General features: G+C 36.7%; 1 protein-coding gene across 1 annotated transcript; it reads right to left on the reverse strand.

Annotated features, from left to right (window-relative positions):
- Positions 1 to 953: 953 nt before the first annotated feature.
- Positions 954 to 15,333, reverse strand: LOC136805084 (SCO-spondin-like). Its single transcript, XM_067061647.1, has 25 exons — positions 15,057 to 15,333; positions 14,674 to 14,886; positions 12,472 to 12,636; positions 12,059 to 12,234; positions 11,343 to 11,820; positions 10,151 to 10,303; positions 9,840 to 10,013; positions 9,457 to 9,615; positions 8,998 to 9,281; positions 8,322 to 8,424; positions 7,943 to 8,113; positions 7,525 to 7,722; positions 7,136 to 7,345; positions 6,822 to 6,986; positions 6,446 to 6,616; positions 5,852 to 6,028; positions 5,515 to 5,721; positions 4,916 to 5,311; positions 4,614 to 4,802; positions 4,329 to 4,523; positions 2,869 to 3,252; positions 2,063 to 2,203; positions 1,664 to 1,959; positions 1,338 to 1,424; positions 954 to 1,120 (listed from the first exon to the last, which is right to left on the reverse strand). Exons 1-25 carry the CDS (start codon positions 15,121 to 15,123, stop codon positions 1,088 to 1,090), a joined length of 4,992 nt encoding a protein of 1,663 aa, XP_066917748.1. The 5' UTR covers positions 15,124 to 15,333; the 3' UTR covers positions 954 to 1,087.
- Between the last annotated feature and the right edge of the window lie 441 nt (positions 15,334 to 15,774).

The following is a 15,774-nucleotide window of genomic DNA, read 5'->3' on the forward strand; positions in this document are numbered from 1 at the left end:
CAAAAATTACCGACTCGACAAAATAAAGAGGTGAAGGAACAAGATAAATTTTAGACACCAAAAGCAAATTTTTTTATAAGAATACCCTATATGTGGAAAATGTCACGTTTTTCCATCTCCAGGGGGTAAAAAACTGATTTTTGTCCACCGTCACTTTAGGTATGCAAATAATTTTCCCAATCATTCTTTTCCCAGGGGATATCCACACATCTCCAAGAAAAGGTGAAAAGCTTCGTCCACCCCCTGTATACAAATTGAATTTGTACCTTTTTTTGAGATTTTTTTCTTCAATTTGATGACGTCAGTGGACGAATTTGAGCAGAAAATTTCATGAAATTAACTAGTTCTTGAAATATTCAATTTTCTTGTTTTATGACGTCGTCACAAATGGCCTCAAAAACAGGTCTAAAGCAAAATCTCAAAAAAGGCATAAATTGAATTTTAGTAACAGCCACTTTCATTTTCTACATCGGAATACGCTTCTTTTGATGTTTGATTCATTATACTAGGGGGAACTGCTCCCGAAAAATTACCGAAAAATTGGACATGCATTAATTTATCAGAGCAATCTAAGCTACGACCAGACAGCACCTTTATAAGAACTTTGCATCTATAATCAAGAATATGTTTATATCTTGAAGAAAAACCTGATCAAAAGAACAAAAAAATATGCATTTGGGAATTTCCAGGGGGGGGGGTGGGGCAGACACCGAGTCACACACAAGGGATGGGCACACACCAGGGGGGATTTTCCAGTTATCATCAGATTGCACCGTCATCGAAAAAAGTGCGATATGATAACATATGTTTTTCTTCTGGAAAACACAGACAAAAGAAACGTTTATCTACCTTATTTCAAATTATGGGCAAGCTAAATTAAAGGCAAACATCAAGTTTTTTTCAAAGGTAATAATTTTTATGGAATATTTAGAAGATTAAACAACATACAAATATAACTCAGGAAAGAAGTTAACATATTTAAATTGTATAAAAAAACGACAAACAAAAATTGCTATTAAATAAAAAAATTTGTATTTGTGATGTTCTTGTGACTTTTTTTGATAGCATGAGACGGGGTATTCACCGTTTAGTTCGATGGGATCGGCTTGTACATAGATTGCTGAAACGTAAAAAAATTAAATAAATATCAAACGTGATATAATGGTATCTTTAGGAAAAGAGTATCAATATGCAAAATCCTAAGCATTTCTTACCAACATCTCACGCGATAAAATGGTTTGAAATGTAAGAAATATTTGAGTTTTTCGCAAAGTTTGGTTCAATGTAGGAATATAAAATTATTCTGTAGATGATCAGCTGTAATATATGATACTTACATATGTTCCACAGTCAACTTCATAAAATCGAAGATCGTCAATAGCATGATCAGAATATCGAGTCAATGCTTGTCCTTCAAAGGTGAGCTGAAAAATGAAAAAAATTTAAATTCATTTAAAACCGAAGACGCTGCTAATAATTTTATGAAAACATCAACCCTTTAGAAAGCATACACTGAGATAACACGGGGCTTATCGTAGCTATAATTATCGATATTTGGATTGGAAAGTTATCAAAAGTCAAAACACACAAAGAAAACTTTTTCCAAACCCGGATCTACTTATATCCAATACAAGCATAAAATGATGAACGGAGAAAAAATTACCGTAAATGGCGCAGAAGCTGTAGTATTGTACAACGCAAGTTTCCAGCTTTGATCGACACGGTTATGGTTCAATATTACATTATTATTTTCAGTCACTTTAAGGAAGCCCATGGTACCACCAACGTTGTCAGTTGCTGATTCCGCCCATGAATAATAGTAAAATCCAATGCATAGATATTTCCCTGGAATATTACTCATGGAAAAGCTTTCAGTTTTGTCTACGTCGTTCTTGATATCATCATAATACGGCACACTATTTACGTCGTATGAACTTTCAAAGTAGGCATAATGAGTACCTGAAAGACAGGAAATAAATTAGAAATCATGCAAGAACATTTTCGTTTTCGCAAAAGAAAAACTTTTTGTAATGTAAGTGATGTCTCTAAGATGAAAACTTACCTTGCTGAGGTGCTGCAGGGCCAGTGTTTGCAGTACTTGTTAGATCAGTATCAAGCAGCCAACGTCGCGGTTCGTCATTCGGAGTTTCAAACATGGTAAAATTACTACAATAGCCGTCATCGAAAGTGCAATCTTCTGGCGCTGAAAGAAACATGACAAATCCATTTTAATCAAATTGAAAATACAATGGAAGTAGAGTGTTTTTTTTTTGTTTTTGTTTGCTTTTCAATAAACTTCTTTATTGCACAATAAAAAATCAGCAGATTATATTATCTTTCTTAATACAGTGTGTTCCGCAAAAAAGTAAAATCGAATTATGAAAAAACGTTAAGGTCAATCAACTTAAACTTTAGAGTTGGAGATTTAAAATAGTCCAGATGAAAAACTTTCAAAGCAAAAAGTTAATCAAAGTCAATGTCTCCTCAATGAAAAGCTGTTTGAATATTATTCTTTCAGCAATGGAAGGAATATGAATTTTTTTCTTTCTGTTGCATATAAAATCAACTTCTTGGACATTTCTACCTTTTGCAAATTAACGTTAGTTGAGTTAGATTATTTTGGAATAACTCATTCCATCTTCAATGTTAAAAAGTTGCACCCTTGTGTAAGACTTGATAACTCTGGAGTAAAACCTTCTGAAGTAGATCGTAATAATTGAGAGCTGAGCAGCTATGCTTTCAGCTAAACTAAAAATTAAAGTTACTGGTTCAGTCAACTACCTTACTTTATTAGTATACTTTTTTGGGACACTGTAGATCTGATTATAATATAAACAAACAAAAAAGTGGAACATGAGGGAAACTTACTTCTGCAGAAATAATAACAATCAGCAGTTTGATTTTCGTACATCGAAGTTGTGTTGTGAAGATCCACACATTCCTTTCCACCATTCTCTATACCCGTACAATTACGTGTTCTCATCGAAGTTCCAGTTCCTCCACAAGCCACAGAACAATTCGACCAATCAGTCCAGTTAGTCCAATTACCATCTCTAACTACGCACTCTTGAGTGCAGTTTTGAATTTCAGTTTGATTTAAGGCGAAGGTCTGAAAAAATATCGGACATTCGACATTCGCATTTGGACATTCTGATTGGAGACATGTTCTATTTCGAGTTCTATTCCCCTCTGTACAGGGCACTGCGTTGTCACAACCACTCCAGTTACTCCAGTTACCCCAGTATGCATCCTCTAAAAGATGAAAGTAAAGAAAAGATCGGTGAGAGGGCTCAGTACTAATAATGGAAATATTTAGGCTCTTTCAACAAATCGTACTGAAATTTCAAACTAAAAATCTCAGAATTAACATACTTCAGATATTCCCTATTCACGGGAAAAGCTAACAAAACGATTCTTCTTCTCATCGAGATCTTAACGTCCCGTGATCCATTTAATATTTTATCGGTATACTCTTAGGTTCCAAATAAACGGGCCCCCCCGCTTGTAATTTTTCGAAAATTTTCCAACCCCCCCGGACCTTATTAGGACCCCCCCGTTTATTAATCTCTAAGAATATTTTCAGCTGTCGAAGAGAAGGCCCCTTATTTTGCTCTAAATAGCCTGATTTTAGCCTATTTTTACCTTATTTTTGGGTTTCGGAAGTACAATTTCCAACCCCCCCGGCAATTAGGTCCCCCCGTTTATTAAAATCTAGAAAATTTTCCAACCCCCCCCGTTTATTCGAACCCCCCGTTTATTTGGAACCTAAGAGTAACTAGGTCACAGTGTGGATTAAACCACACTGAAACGACCGCCTTCCATCACGCATCACGCTCGCAAAAGAGCGCGCCCACATTATTAACGCCTACTCTTAGGTGCCAAATAAACGGCCCCCCCCCCCCGCTTGTTAATTTTTCGATTTTTTCCAACCCCCCCGGACCTTATTAGGACCCCCCCCGTTTATTAATTTTTGAAAAAATTCCCAGCTACCAAAAGGAAAGTTCCTTGTTTTAATCTAAAAAGCCTAAATTTAGTCTATTTTGACCCTTTTTAAGGTCCATTTTCCACCCCCCGGTAATTAGGTCCCCCCCGTTTATTTAATTTGAAAATTTTTTCGAAAAAAAAAGAGAATAACCTGGCTAACCTAGTTAAAAAACCCGAAAGTAAATGGTAGACAAAGTAATGAGCCAAGGCAAAACGAGATTAGCGTACCACTATGAAAGAAACCGCCTCCGGCGGTCGATAATATATCGATCTCATACCTCCACAAACTTCATAGATTGAGATAAAGTAACAAAAGTTGTGAAAATATATATTACAGAACTTACGCTGGCAGCAAGGTAAACCACAAGAAACAGAGTCAGTATCGTTAAGCCCTAATCCGCCTTTCAATTTAAGACAAGCACCACCACCATTTTCGGGTGGAGGATTGGTGCATTCCCTTGAACGAGTTTTATTCTTGTCTTTTCCACAAGTACCATCACATACAGTCCATGCAGTCCATTCAGTCCAATTACCACTTTCTAAAATGAAATTGTTCGAAATATTTTGGAATCCCACATTTCAACAATCTTTGAAAATTAAAATAGCAAATATAAAAGGTAGATACTTACGAGGACATGGATGAGTATTACATGTAACCGATTTGGATTCATACAAAACACGATCTCCGTTTTCATTTGTACATTTGTCTCCATCGTTAACAGGTGCTGAATCGTTGCAGAATCTTTCCATTGTCAAATAACCAGTATCACAACTCGCATCACATGAACTGTTATACCAAATAGACCAATTTCCAGGAACTGAAATAGTGTGAAAATCAAATTCAAATATGAAATATGAAATTGAAGAAGGAAAATCCTGGTATGAAAATTCAAAGCGATAAACAAAAGAGTATCTAATATAAATAACTTACTTGGACAGGAAGAGTCGTCACAATGAACATTATACATGTAATCATAATATTGATTTATGACGTTTCTTTCAGTATCAGTGCAGTTTGTACCATTTCCAAGGGCTGAAGGATTATTACAATACCGAGTTCGATTCAAAACACCGGTTGTATCACTTATACCACACGATGTACAAATTGTAGTGTTGACCCATCCACTCCAGCTTCCATTGATGTGACATTCTGATACACAAGATTTCGTGAATATTTCAGTATCATTGTTTCCAGTACCGTCTATGTTTTCACACCAATTACCACCTCCTTGCGGAACAGGGTCGATACATTCTCTTGTAACAACTTTTGTTTGGTTTGAAGTACATGAACATTCAGTTTCGTTGACAACTTTCCATCCTCCGTGTACTATACGGATAAGAAGCGAAGTAAGTTAAAATTCATGGTGCTTTTACAACGCTAGTTACCTGCTTATAGAAACCGACATTTATGAAAGGTTACAGAGAATGACGGTCAAATAAAAAACAATTACGTAGATAATATCTCAGTTTACACGTTTTTCATTGGCATCTTATTTTGTGTTTTAACACTCCTGAAAGACCGTTACTTACATCTGCAAGACTCTCTTTCCTTATCCAGCCACGTTTTGCATTCTGTAGTATAATTTCGAACAGCTCCAGGCTCTTCCCCTCCTTCACAAAATACATCCGTTCCATTGCATCCAAAATTTGTGCAGACTTGTTCCCATGTCCAGTTACCGACACCACATTCCGCTGAACATGATGTTATGTTCTTGACATCCACCCATGTCCCATTGGCTAAAAAGAAAAATAAGAAAGTAGTTAAATATATCTGTTAACTTGGAAAAAATGAGAGGGTGACGTAATTGAATCATCAGGATAGTGATTTTAAGGTTATGCTGAATAACGAATAATAATAATTGCTCACTAGCACAACAGCCAGGACCACCACATTCAGATTCAAATGTAGAACGAGAAGTATTGAGCATTAAACAGAGGTCAGCACCAACTTCCGGCACAGGATTTGTACATCCACGTGATCTGTATTGAGTTCCATTTGGACATTGCGATGAACATTCCCAAGAAGACCATGTTGTCCAGTTTCCTGAAGAAAAAAATCAATATTTTAAAATAACGGGAAAGGTAAAATTTGATTGGTCTGTTAGAAAAGATTTCAAATTATTCCATTGCTGGCAGAATACAATCATTGTTATTAATATAGGTGAATTCAAATCTGAATTCCAAGAGTCAAGGTATGACTTGGTGCCGTAGTATAGTGGTAGTCGACCTTGGCTTCTGTGCAGGCGGCCAGGGTTCGATTCCCACTCACGGCAGTTCACTTGGCAAGTGAACGTTCCTTCGCCCGGGTCAACCCATGCCATGTGAGGGGAATTGGGTAGTCAGTTCAAGGTGCTGACGGGACGCTCATTAGTAAGCGTCTATAGTTGCGAGAAAAGGCCTCTAAAGCCTCCTGCAACTCAACCAAATAGATAGATAGATAGATAGATAGATATATTCTTACCAGGACAAGGAAGGTTGGTGCAGTTTTCAGTTTTCATGGCATCACCTGGACAATCTAAACCACCATTAGCTGGTGCGGGGTTGTTACAAAGACGTTGGAATCGTTTTGTACCATTACCACAACTAACGGAACAAGAAGTCAATGGTTGCCATTCACTCCATGAACCATTCACTAAACCATGAAAAAAAGGATAAGTTTCGGGTTAACATTTGGTTTAAGAAAGAATTGCCTTACTTGAGCTAGGTTGTTTAAGATAGGTACTACTTTAAAGGGAGTTTTGAGTTTGTTTCAATCATGAATTTTTATTTTGTTATCTTTTAAAACTTTCCATATTTCGATAGTTAGTTTATACTTTCTCGAGGCAAGAGTTACTTACCTGGGCACTTGATGTGAAGGTTACAGAGATAAGATTGTGTGGCGTTTCCTGGGCATGGTTCCTGGATACAAGTTCTGTTCCTGGTTTGTTTCAACTCTGTCACACCGTCATCACATGGGGCACTACATTCTCCCCAATCACTCCATATTGACCAGCCAGTTGTTACTAGAATGAAATAAGACGTGGGTCAAGCATCAAGTTAGATTCTTGCTTGTCAAGAGCTTATAGAATTAAAGATTGACATACAAGAACGCAAGGGGGAGTGGCTACATATTATTGTATGTTGTACATCATTAAAATACAATGTGCAATACCTGTAAGACATTCTCCAGCATAACATGGTTCCTCTCTTCTATCTTGTAAAGCATACATGGTCAGATTGTATAATTTCTTTTCCATAGGGCATTGTTTACCTCCTCCAAGAGGGACAGGGTTGGTGCAGTTTCTAAGGGAAACTTTAGTTCCATTACCACATTCTACAGAGCATTCAACAGCAACGGCCCATGCATTCCAACCACCATCACCTAAAACCGTCACCAACAAATAGTCACAATAGCAAAGTAATATGTCAACCAAGATATCAATTTAGTTGATGGAAATCTACATGCAAATATGTTTTTAGTTTCTCTTTTCTTTTCAAATATGATCTTTGAAGTATTTTTGACTGGTAGATTAAAAAAGCTTTTTCATGAAACTAACTTACGGTCACAGATGATGTCATTGCACGTTTGCACATCCATATCGATCATACTTCGTTCAGTGGAGCTTCCATTCAACAGACATTGTAAACCGTTTCCCATGGGTGGTGGGTTGTGGCACTCTCGGTAGCGTGTCTTGTTTCCACCGCCACAGGATTTGTCGCATGGTCCCCATTCAGTCCAAGCAGACCATTCTCCATTACCTATGGTAAAATAGTTAACAATATATCGATCGAATGATTGAGGACAAGAGGTGTATATATAGCAAGAAAAGTCAGCTCCTTTTGTTGGTGTACAAAATATACCGGGTGTCTCTGAAAAAACTTCCCCTGTTTGATTCAATATTTTTAGCAAATGGAAATGGAAATACGAAATTTATTCAGGTTTTCAAAATTTGGGCGATACAAAAGTAGTAAAACTTACGATCGCAATCTTTGATTTTACAAGTTTGGTTTTGCATGTGCTCCCCCATGCACCAACTGCCACCGTTCATTGGTGCAGGGTTTGTGCAATATCTCGTCCTATTTTGTTTGCCCATTCCACAGGCTTGGTCACACATACCCCAAGATGACCATTCAGTGTAACGTCCGTCAACTAAAAGAGAGTTCTCAGAGTTTTAAACCATTGGATTTTAACTCGGTGGCGAGAAGGCATTTTAATTTTATAAAGCAAAAGAATATATATACAATTGAGAACTAAAAATGTAAAATTTTAGTCTTTCTTTCAGAAAATAAGCGTTAAGGCAATCAAAATCTCGGATTGAATTTCTTTCGGGTTCTTAAAAACACAATGATAAACATACTTGGCCCAGAACAGTTTCCTTCATTCAAGTTGATGTTGTCAATAGCAATATCACTCTCAAAAGAATACACGTTATCATCATTTCTTTGACCAATAAACATTAACTGAAAATTAAACAGAATGATTTTGAAAAGGAGTTTGGACAAGATATAAAATTCCTCTAGGGGAGGGGCGTTTATTAGAAACTTATGACTTTAATACTTCAATATCAGTGTTGATTGGGTTTGAAAAGGAAGATTTTAGTCATTTCTTGTAACCAGAGCAGTTTTCGATGCAATTTCAATCGTTGAACCAAAGAAATTTTGCACTAAAAACCTGATAAAGAACTAAAACAAAGGGTATATTTGTTTTAAATATTCGACTTTAGACTAAAATAATTCAATAAACGGCCCCTCCTTTTAAACGCCCCCTTCGAATAAACGCCCCTCCTAAAATCGAAAAAATTTAATAAACGCCCCGGGCTAAACGCCGAAGTAATACGGTAAATGTAACTTACCTTACGTGATAAGACTGGACGAGGTTATCAGTGTGCCTCACTATAACATTCTGTCGATTGGTAGTATAAAGGCTTCGAACATAGACTGGCACCGCATATAGACTGTGTTCGAATCCCAAACACTTCCAGGCAGGATGTTAGGGAGCGTTATGATGCTATCTATTTTCACTCATATATTTACCTTGTAGCTCATGGTTGTGTTGAGTGGCGGTAAGTTCAAATGAATTTTATCCCAATGTGTGTCGTTCATAGTCATGAAACCCTCGGAATCCCAAATCACTTTGATGATTTTATGATCGTCTCCAATGAGCGCAAGACTCATTGAACCCATGGCATCCACGTTTTTACTGTAGGCGGAGAGGGAGAAACAGAGACACATTTCTCCACTAGTTGACATAAAAGGTGCACTCAAAGCAGACCCTGTCTTCGCATCAGTGGCTTCATAATAAAGGAACTTTCCACAATCTGTAAAAAAAGGGAGTTCATTTTCTTAGTTATGTAAAAATGGAAAATAAGAAAGGATTTATTTCCCTCTTTTGCTGACAAAACAAAAACCCGATCACATTGTAGCTGACCATATGGTTTGCGTTCCAAATGATTTTCACAAGTTCTGTAGATTCAAAAGGAGTCCAATTCTTACTTTTGTTGAAGGTAGCGTCGACAGAAGGGCCAGTGTTTGCTGAGGGTGTCGATGATGCTTCTGCCCATCCATTAAACAACCATTTGTCAAGATTACAAAATTCACTCAACTCTTTTTCGAATGTACCATCAAAAGAACAGCTATACATATTTTCGTACCCTTAAAATTAAATGACAGATGTTCTTTATTTATTTTCACATTATTCGTGGTATGATGAAAATATGGGTAGAATTATCTCAAAGAGCATATTTTCAACTTGCTCTTAGACACTAGATGTGGGAAGTGTGCGAAAAATGTATGACATTCTCGTACTACACAAAGGTATTTCAGGTTTGGCTATGTTACAGGTCTTGATGTGGAAGACATTGGGAAGTAATATCTACCTTGACAACTTGGAAGTACACATTCAGTGTCAGTACAATTTTGGACGATTGTTGAATTAGTTCCTTCACATGGTGGAATACCATGGTTTGGACATTCTCTGGTGCTCATCCGAGTACGACTGCCACAAGTGCCACTGCATTGTGTCCACGCGCTCCATTCAGTCCACGTACCGACTACAGAAAAAACGTAAGTTCATTTTGATGCCAGAAGGAATTTCAAAATAACTACAACACAAACTAAACGAATGAACTAATCATCTGGATGGTGTTTTAGGACCACGCCAAATAGAAGAAGTCATATGAATACTTACGATCGCAAGTGAAAAGGCTAGCCAGACATGGTTCACTATCTTGAAGCAATCCAGCACACATTGTACCATTTTCACAAGTCCGATTACGATGGCGCATTCCCTCTCCGCAAGTGACAGAACATTCTGTCCATTGCGTCCATTCAGTTAATTCACCTGCAAAATAAAGGCAAGAAATCAAAGCCCTTTTCTATGCCCTGATGAACATTTGTGTTTTTGCAAAGGTAACATTACAATGTCACGTCAAATGTATTAACGTTTAGAAACAAGAAGAACAAGCTACACCTCTTTTATGGAGATGTCTGATAATAAAATCAAACATTTTTGAGAAAATAATTAGGAAATTATAATGAAAGCACATCTATTGGGAGAAACTATCACCATTATTGAAAAAGACTTTTAAAAAAAGAAATAAAAAAGCTATTAAACGCTTTTTTTATAAAATCAATCCACTATCAGAAAAATGTACAGCTTAACCCTTTAAGTGCCAATGGCGAGTATATTGGTCATGGGCTATGTAGAAGGACGAATCCCTTCTGTGCTTCTAATGCCCAGTTTGAGTTAAAAATTGTCATCTTTGGTCTAACTCGTAAGAATCGGATTGGGCTTCATGGTCAAGCAAACAAAAAATAAAAAGTGAGTCTTTCCAGCGAGATTTTAAGCCAAAAATGCAAAGATTTGACACAAATCCACGTTTTTAAGACTTTGACCGTTTAGTGAAATAACCTCCAAACTTGACCCTGCTTTACTTGATTCTGTCCTCCAGCGAATTAATTTGAAGTTTTATCACTGGGCACCTTTCTATCATTCAGGCAGGTCCGCGAAGCGGAGATATAAGCCTTTAAAGTTTGAACTAGCAATTTTATTTTAAAAAGTTGGAAAAAAATGACCGTGGCACTTAAAGGGTTAACAATAAGTGTTTCAAGAAAACTGTCGAACGTGCTAACCGCATTGGCTCAACTTCAGTATCTTTTGAATTACTCGTAGGACGAAAAAAAAAAAAAAAATGAAAAAATAAAATTTTTGAGAAAAGAAAAGTTTTCGCCTCATTTTGTGCTAAACCTTGTGACCACGCCCTTTAAGTGAAAATTTGAAAAATGAAAAAAACAATCCGAATCCGAAATTTTGCACACTCTATAGCAAAGTGGCTCAAGAAAAATGCTAGAGGTCAGGAAAGATTAAATATTAGACCTACCAATAGGACCTGATGGAACTGGAGGTTGAGTTGTAGCAGGCTGAGTGGTAGCTGGTTGGGTAGAAGGAGGCTGCGTGGTAGCAGGCTGTGTAGTGGCAGGTTGAGTAGTAGGTGGCTGTGTCGTTGGTGCTTGGGTGGTGGCTGGTTGGGTAGTAGTAGACTGTGTAGTGGTAGGTTGAGTAGTAGGAGGCTGCGTCGTCGGTGCTTGGGTTGTAGCAGGTTGGGTAGTGGCAGGTTGGGTAGTAGGAGGTTGGGTAGTAGGAGGCTGCGTCGTCGGTGCTTGGGTAGTAGGAGGCTGCGTCGTTGGTGCTATGGTAGTAGGAGGTTGGGTAGTAGCAGGTTGGGTCGTTGGTGCTTGGGTGGTAGCAGGTTGGGTAGTAGCAGGCTCAGTGGCACCAGGTTTGATATCTAATCCATCAATAGCGATATTGCCATTATCTCTATCTGAGGGCACTTCTTGAATAACTTGTAAGAAAATCTAAAAAAGAAATATACCATTACTAGTCTAGCAAGCTAGACGACTAATTCAGACATATTAGAAATAAAGCAAAAAAGTAAATCCCGTATCATTATTTGTGTTTATTATTAGTATTACATGCATTATAAACGACTCCAGTCTAACCATTACTGAAGTATATAGATAAGAGTTTAATATATGTTAATGTCCCGTTTAGATCATTCCCCGTTTAAAAATATAGCAACACAAGTCAGCATACTTGACAACTTTCAGTTGACGCCACATCAAAAGTTGCCTTGAACTCTTTCCAGGCTGGGTCTCCATTAGACCCACCAACGTTCCTTTCAATACGTTGCCCAGCATCATTCTTAAGGCTAGTAATATTGATCGGTGTGATTTGGTCAAATCTCGATGGATCGTACTCAAGAACCAAGACTAAAAAATATATAATATGGCAATCAAATCAAAGGATGGGGTTCTTTAAGGCACACACCAATCTCGCTGACATAGTAGAATCGAGACTTTTGATAGAGAGACGTCAAGGGATAGGGATAAAATAATCTCCTCTTTTTAACGATTGAGAATATATAATATTTGATTGTTGAAGATGATTTATCAAAGGTAGGATCATAAAATAAAGTAATGTTTATGTTTGACAGATGCAATACATACCAAGCTGACCAACAGCAGCACCATTTACCACGTACAAAAAGTTTATGTCGAATGTACTCAACGTAGAAACATCCAAGATTGGTGAAATGAAAGCTGTTTGGATAAATGGAGTTCCACTATTCTCATCGGCATTATACCTCAAATAACCAAGATCGGGGTAGGCGCCTGAAGAACAAAAATTTTATTCACTTAGTGGTCTAACTTAGTATGTTTCAGTGGACCAAACGAAAACACCTTTGATGATTGGTTTCCGAAAACCAATGAAACAAACTCAGGAAAGGAAAACTTTTCTTAAAGAGCATAATCTTTCAAGTAACCCAGAATCTCTTCAGGTGTGATGAAGTTTTTATAAGATACTTTAATAATTGGTCATTTGAAGTAATAACAAGCAACATGCTGAATGGACCTACCTAATGATTAACATCAGATGAAAATAAGAAAAAAGTGACAATAATTGTACAAAAATTCAGAATGGAAAAATAAAGCTTGTGTGTTGAATAATGTAAAATGGTAAAAAGGAATGTCCCCAAATACGAAAATCACTTAAACCATTCAGACCCAAAAAACCTTTTAAGCTGTTTTTGGCCCAAATTTGCCCAAATATATTTTCCTTAAAAATCTGGCTTCCTCACATTTTGGGCATTGTCATTTTGCATCATTGTGCAAAAAATAAGAAAAAAATTATGAGTCAACATTGAGAAAAGCTATATTTTCTTATTTGGTTAAAGGGAATTTCCCCAAAATACGAAAATCCGTCTTTTAAGGCGAATAAGAATTTTCCGGGAAAAACCACTTCAGCCATTCTTTAGAGAATCTTGCCCTCCATCTTTGTACAAAAAATCAGAAAAAAGTAATGACAGGATTTTGCACAAGTCCAAAAAACCCTATTTTTAGGTAGTTTTTGGCCCAAATTTGCCCAAATAAATTTTTTCTCAAAAATCGGGCTCCGTCACATTTTAGGCATTGCCATTTTGCATCATTGTGCAAAAAATCAAAAAAAAATAATGAGTCAACTTTGAGAAAAGCTATATTTTCTTATTTGGTTAAAGGGAATTTCCCCAAAATACGAAAATCCGTTTTTTAAGGCGAATAAGAATTTTCCGGGAGAAACCACTTCAGCCATTCTTTAGAGAATCTTGCCCTCCATCTTTGTACAAAAAATCAGAAAAAAGTAATGACAGAATTTTGCACAAAGTCCAAAAAACCCTATTTTTAGGCAGTTTTTGGCCCAAATTTGCCCAAATATATTTTTTTTCGAAAATCGGGCTCCGACACATTTTAGGCATTGCCATTTTGCATCATTGTGCAAAAAATCAGAAAAAATAACGAGTCAACATTGAGAAAAGCTATATTTTCTTATTTGGTTAAAGGGAATTTCCCCCAAAATACGAAAATCCGTTTTTTAAGGCGAATAAGAATTTTCCGGGAAAAACCACTTCAGCCATTCTTTAGAGAAGCTTACCCTCCATCTTTGTACAAAAAATCAGAAAAAAGTAATGACAGGATTTTGCACAAAGTCCAAAAAACCCTATTTTTAGGTAGTTTTTGGCCCAAATTTGCCCAAATAATTTTTTTCTCAAAAATCGGGCTCCGTCACGTTCTGGGCATTGCCATTTTGCATCATTGTGCAAAAAATCAGAAAAAACTAATGAGCCAATCCTGAGAAAAGCTGGTAACAGACGGACGGACGGACGAACGAACGGACGGACATGGGTTAATTTATAGAACCTCCACCGGGGCACCCGGAGGTAGGTCCAAAAATGATGCGGTCTTTAGGAAAAGTAACAAAATTGTTTTATTACTGGTACCAAATCAAATAAGAGCTTGTAAAAACGCCATCTCGTCCCAATCTCTTGAACTTTTCTTGATTAAGCCATGAAAACCTTTTTTACAAATAACAGTTTTTAGTGCTTTTATAAAATGCTTTGTGCATTGATTTCATCGTAAATAAATCGCAAAGTTTTGGATTTTATTTTATTTTATGTACAGAAATGTTTAAAGGTTTCTTCAAAATGATGAAAAACTACACGATCTAACTAGATGTATCGAAACCTTGATGAATAAAGGGAAGAGAGCATGATTTGTATAATCTCTTTGAAAGAACAAAAACTCTTTTAGCAATAATGCAATAATGGTCTGGAATGACCTCAAACACCCATAATGTTCCATACTGTAAGCCACAAGATAAAAAGAATCACTTACTAATATCTTTGGAAAATTTGTTAGGTCCAGATGACAATCCTGTGTCAATTGAAGAGTCCCATAAATTCGGAATTTCAGAGTTTGAAGGAAGAACTTTAAATCCTCCGAAGCCTGTTCCACACAATCGTTTGTCAAGAGTACTTCCAACAGCTCCAAACTGAGAAGGATAGAAGGCGCATTGCAATTCCGTTTCCAAGTTGTGGCCAAAAGTATCTAAAGATGAATATCAAGAAAAATAAAGTAGAGATCATATAGAGATGGTATTTATTTGAAGACGATGATATGGCTTACTTCAAAGTCAGTAAGCTAATCGAAAGCTACTTCGAATGAAAATAAAACCAGTACAAAACTAAAAAATTTAAGAAACTTTAGTCATTACGCACCTTGAAAAGCAAAAGATAGCAGTACCAACAAGACCAGCTTAAGTTTGCTTGTTAAACAAGCCATCATGACCAACTAAAATTGTCTTTCTCCCAATCCAAGCACAGCTCGTTAGAATCTTCTCGAAAAAGTCAAGCCTTTAGAAAAATATCTTGCGTAGGGACATAAAACCCTTTCGCTTTAATTTCTTGCGCTTACTTTTTTTCAGTCAAACACAACCAACATAAAATGACTAAGTCAGGAAAAATTTGAAAAGAAAGGATCGCAATAGCCCATCTAACCAGGGGGATTGGATTTCGATCAGCATTTTTTAAACAAATTGATAAAAAGACTGAGTAATTTGATTTTCTACCTTACCCCCGTGCAAGTTTGACCCTTCTGAGTTAATTAATTCAAACTAAAGCAAGAATTTAATACCATACTATGAGATTAGTTTTAAAGAAGTTTTAAAATAGGTATAAAGCGTTGCCATAGCAACAAGCTTAGCTACAGATAATCAATGACTAATTATCGAAGAGAGGGGGTTTTCTTTTTTTTAATTGCCGATCTATGCGAAGTGGCTAATTATAAAGAAAAAGAGGGATGAATGCTGGGAGAGAAGCTTTTGATTACTTCTGTCAAAGCTCAGTTAGGAGAAAAAAGTAATTAGTATTAGTAATATGTATCTTGAAAAATTTATTAGACTTGCAAAACATTTAGCTCCCTGAACACTCAAGAACG

Source organism: Clytia hemisphaerica, unplaced genomic scaffold (genome assembly GCF_902728285.1).
Source record: "Clytia hemisphaerica strain Z4C2 unplaced genomic scaffold, Clytia hemisphaerica genome assembly, whole genome shotgun sequence".
In the NCBI taxonomy this organism is placed as follows: domain Eukaryota; kingdom Metazoa; phylum Cnidaria; class Hydrozoa; order Leptothecata; family Clytiidae; genus Clytia; species Clytia hemisphaerica.

What these genes read in the sequence shown, in the direction of transcription:
- LOC136805084 (XM_067061647.1), bottom strand. Translation starts at nt 15,123, where the DNA reads ATGATGGCTTGTTTAACAAGCAAACTTAAGCTGGTCTTGTTGGTACTG. An exon ending in CCTTCACATCAAGTGCCCAG is followed by an intron (nt 6,617 to 6,821) that starts GTAAGTAACTCT and finishes TTCATGGTTTAG; the next exon opens with TGAATGGTTCATGGAGTGAA. An exon ending in CACCAACCTTCCTTGTCCTG is followed by an intron (nt 6,029 to 6,445) that starts GTAAGAATATAT and finishes TTTTTTCTTCAG; the next exon opens with GAAACTGGACAACATGGTCT.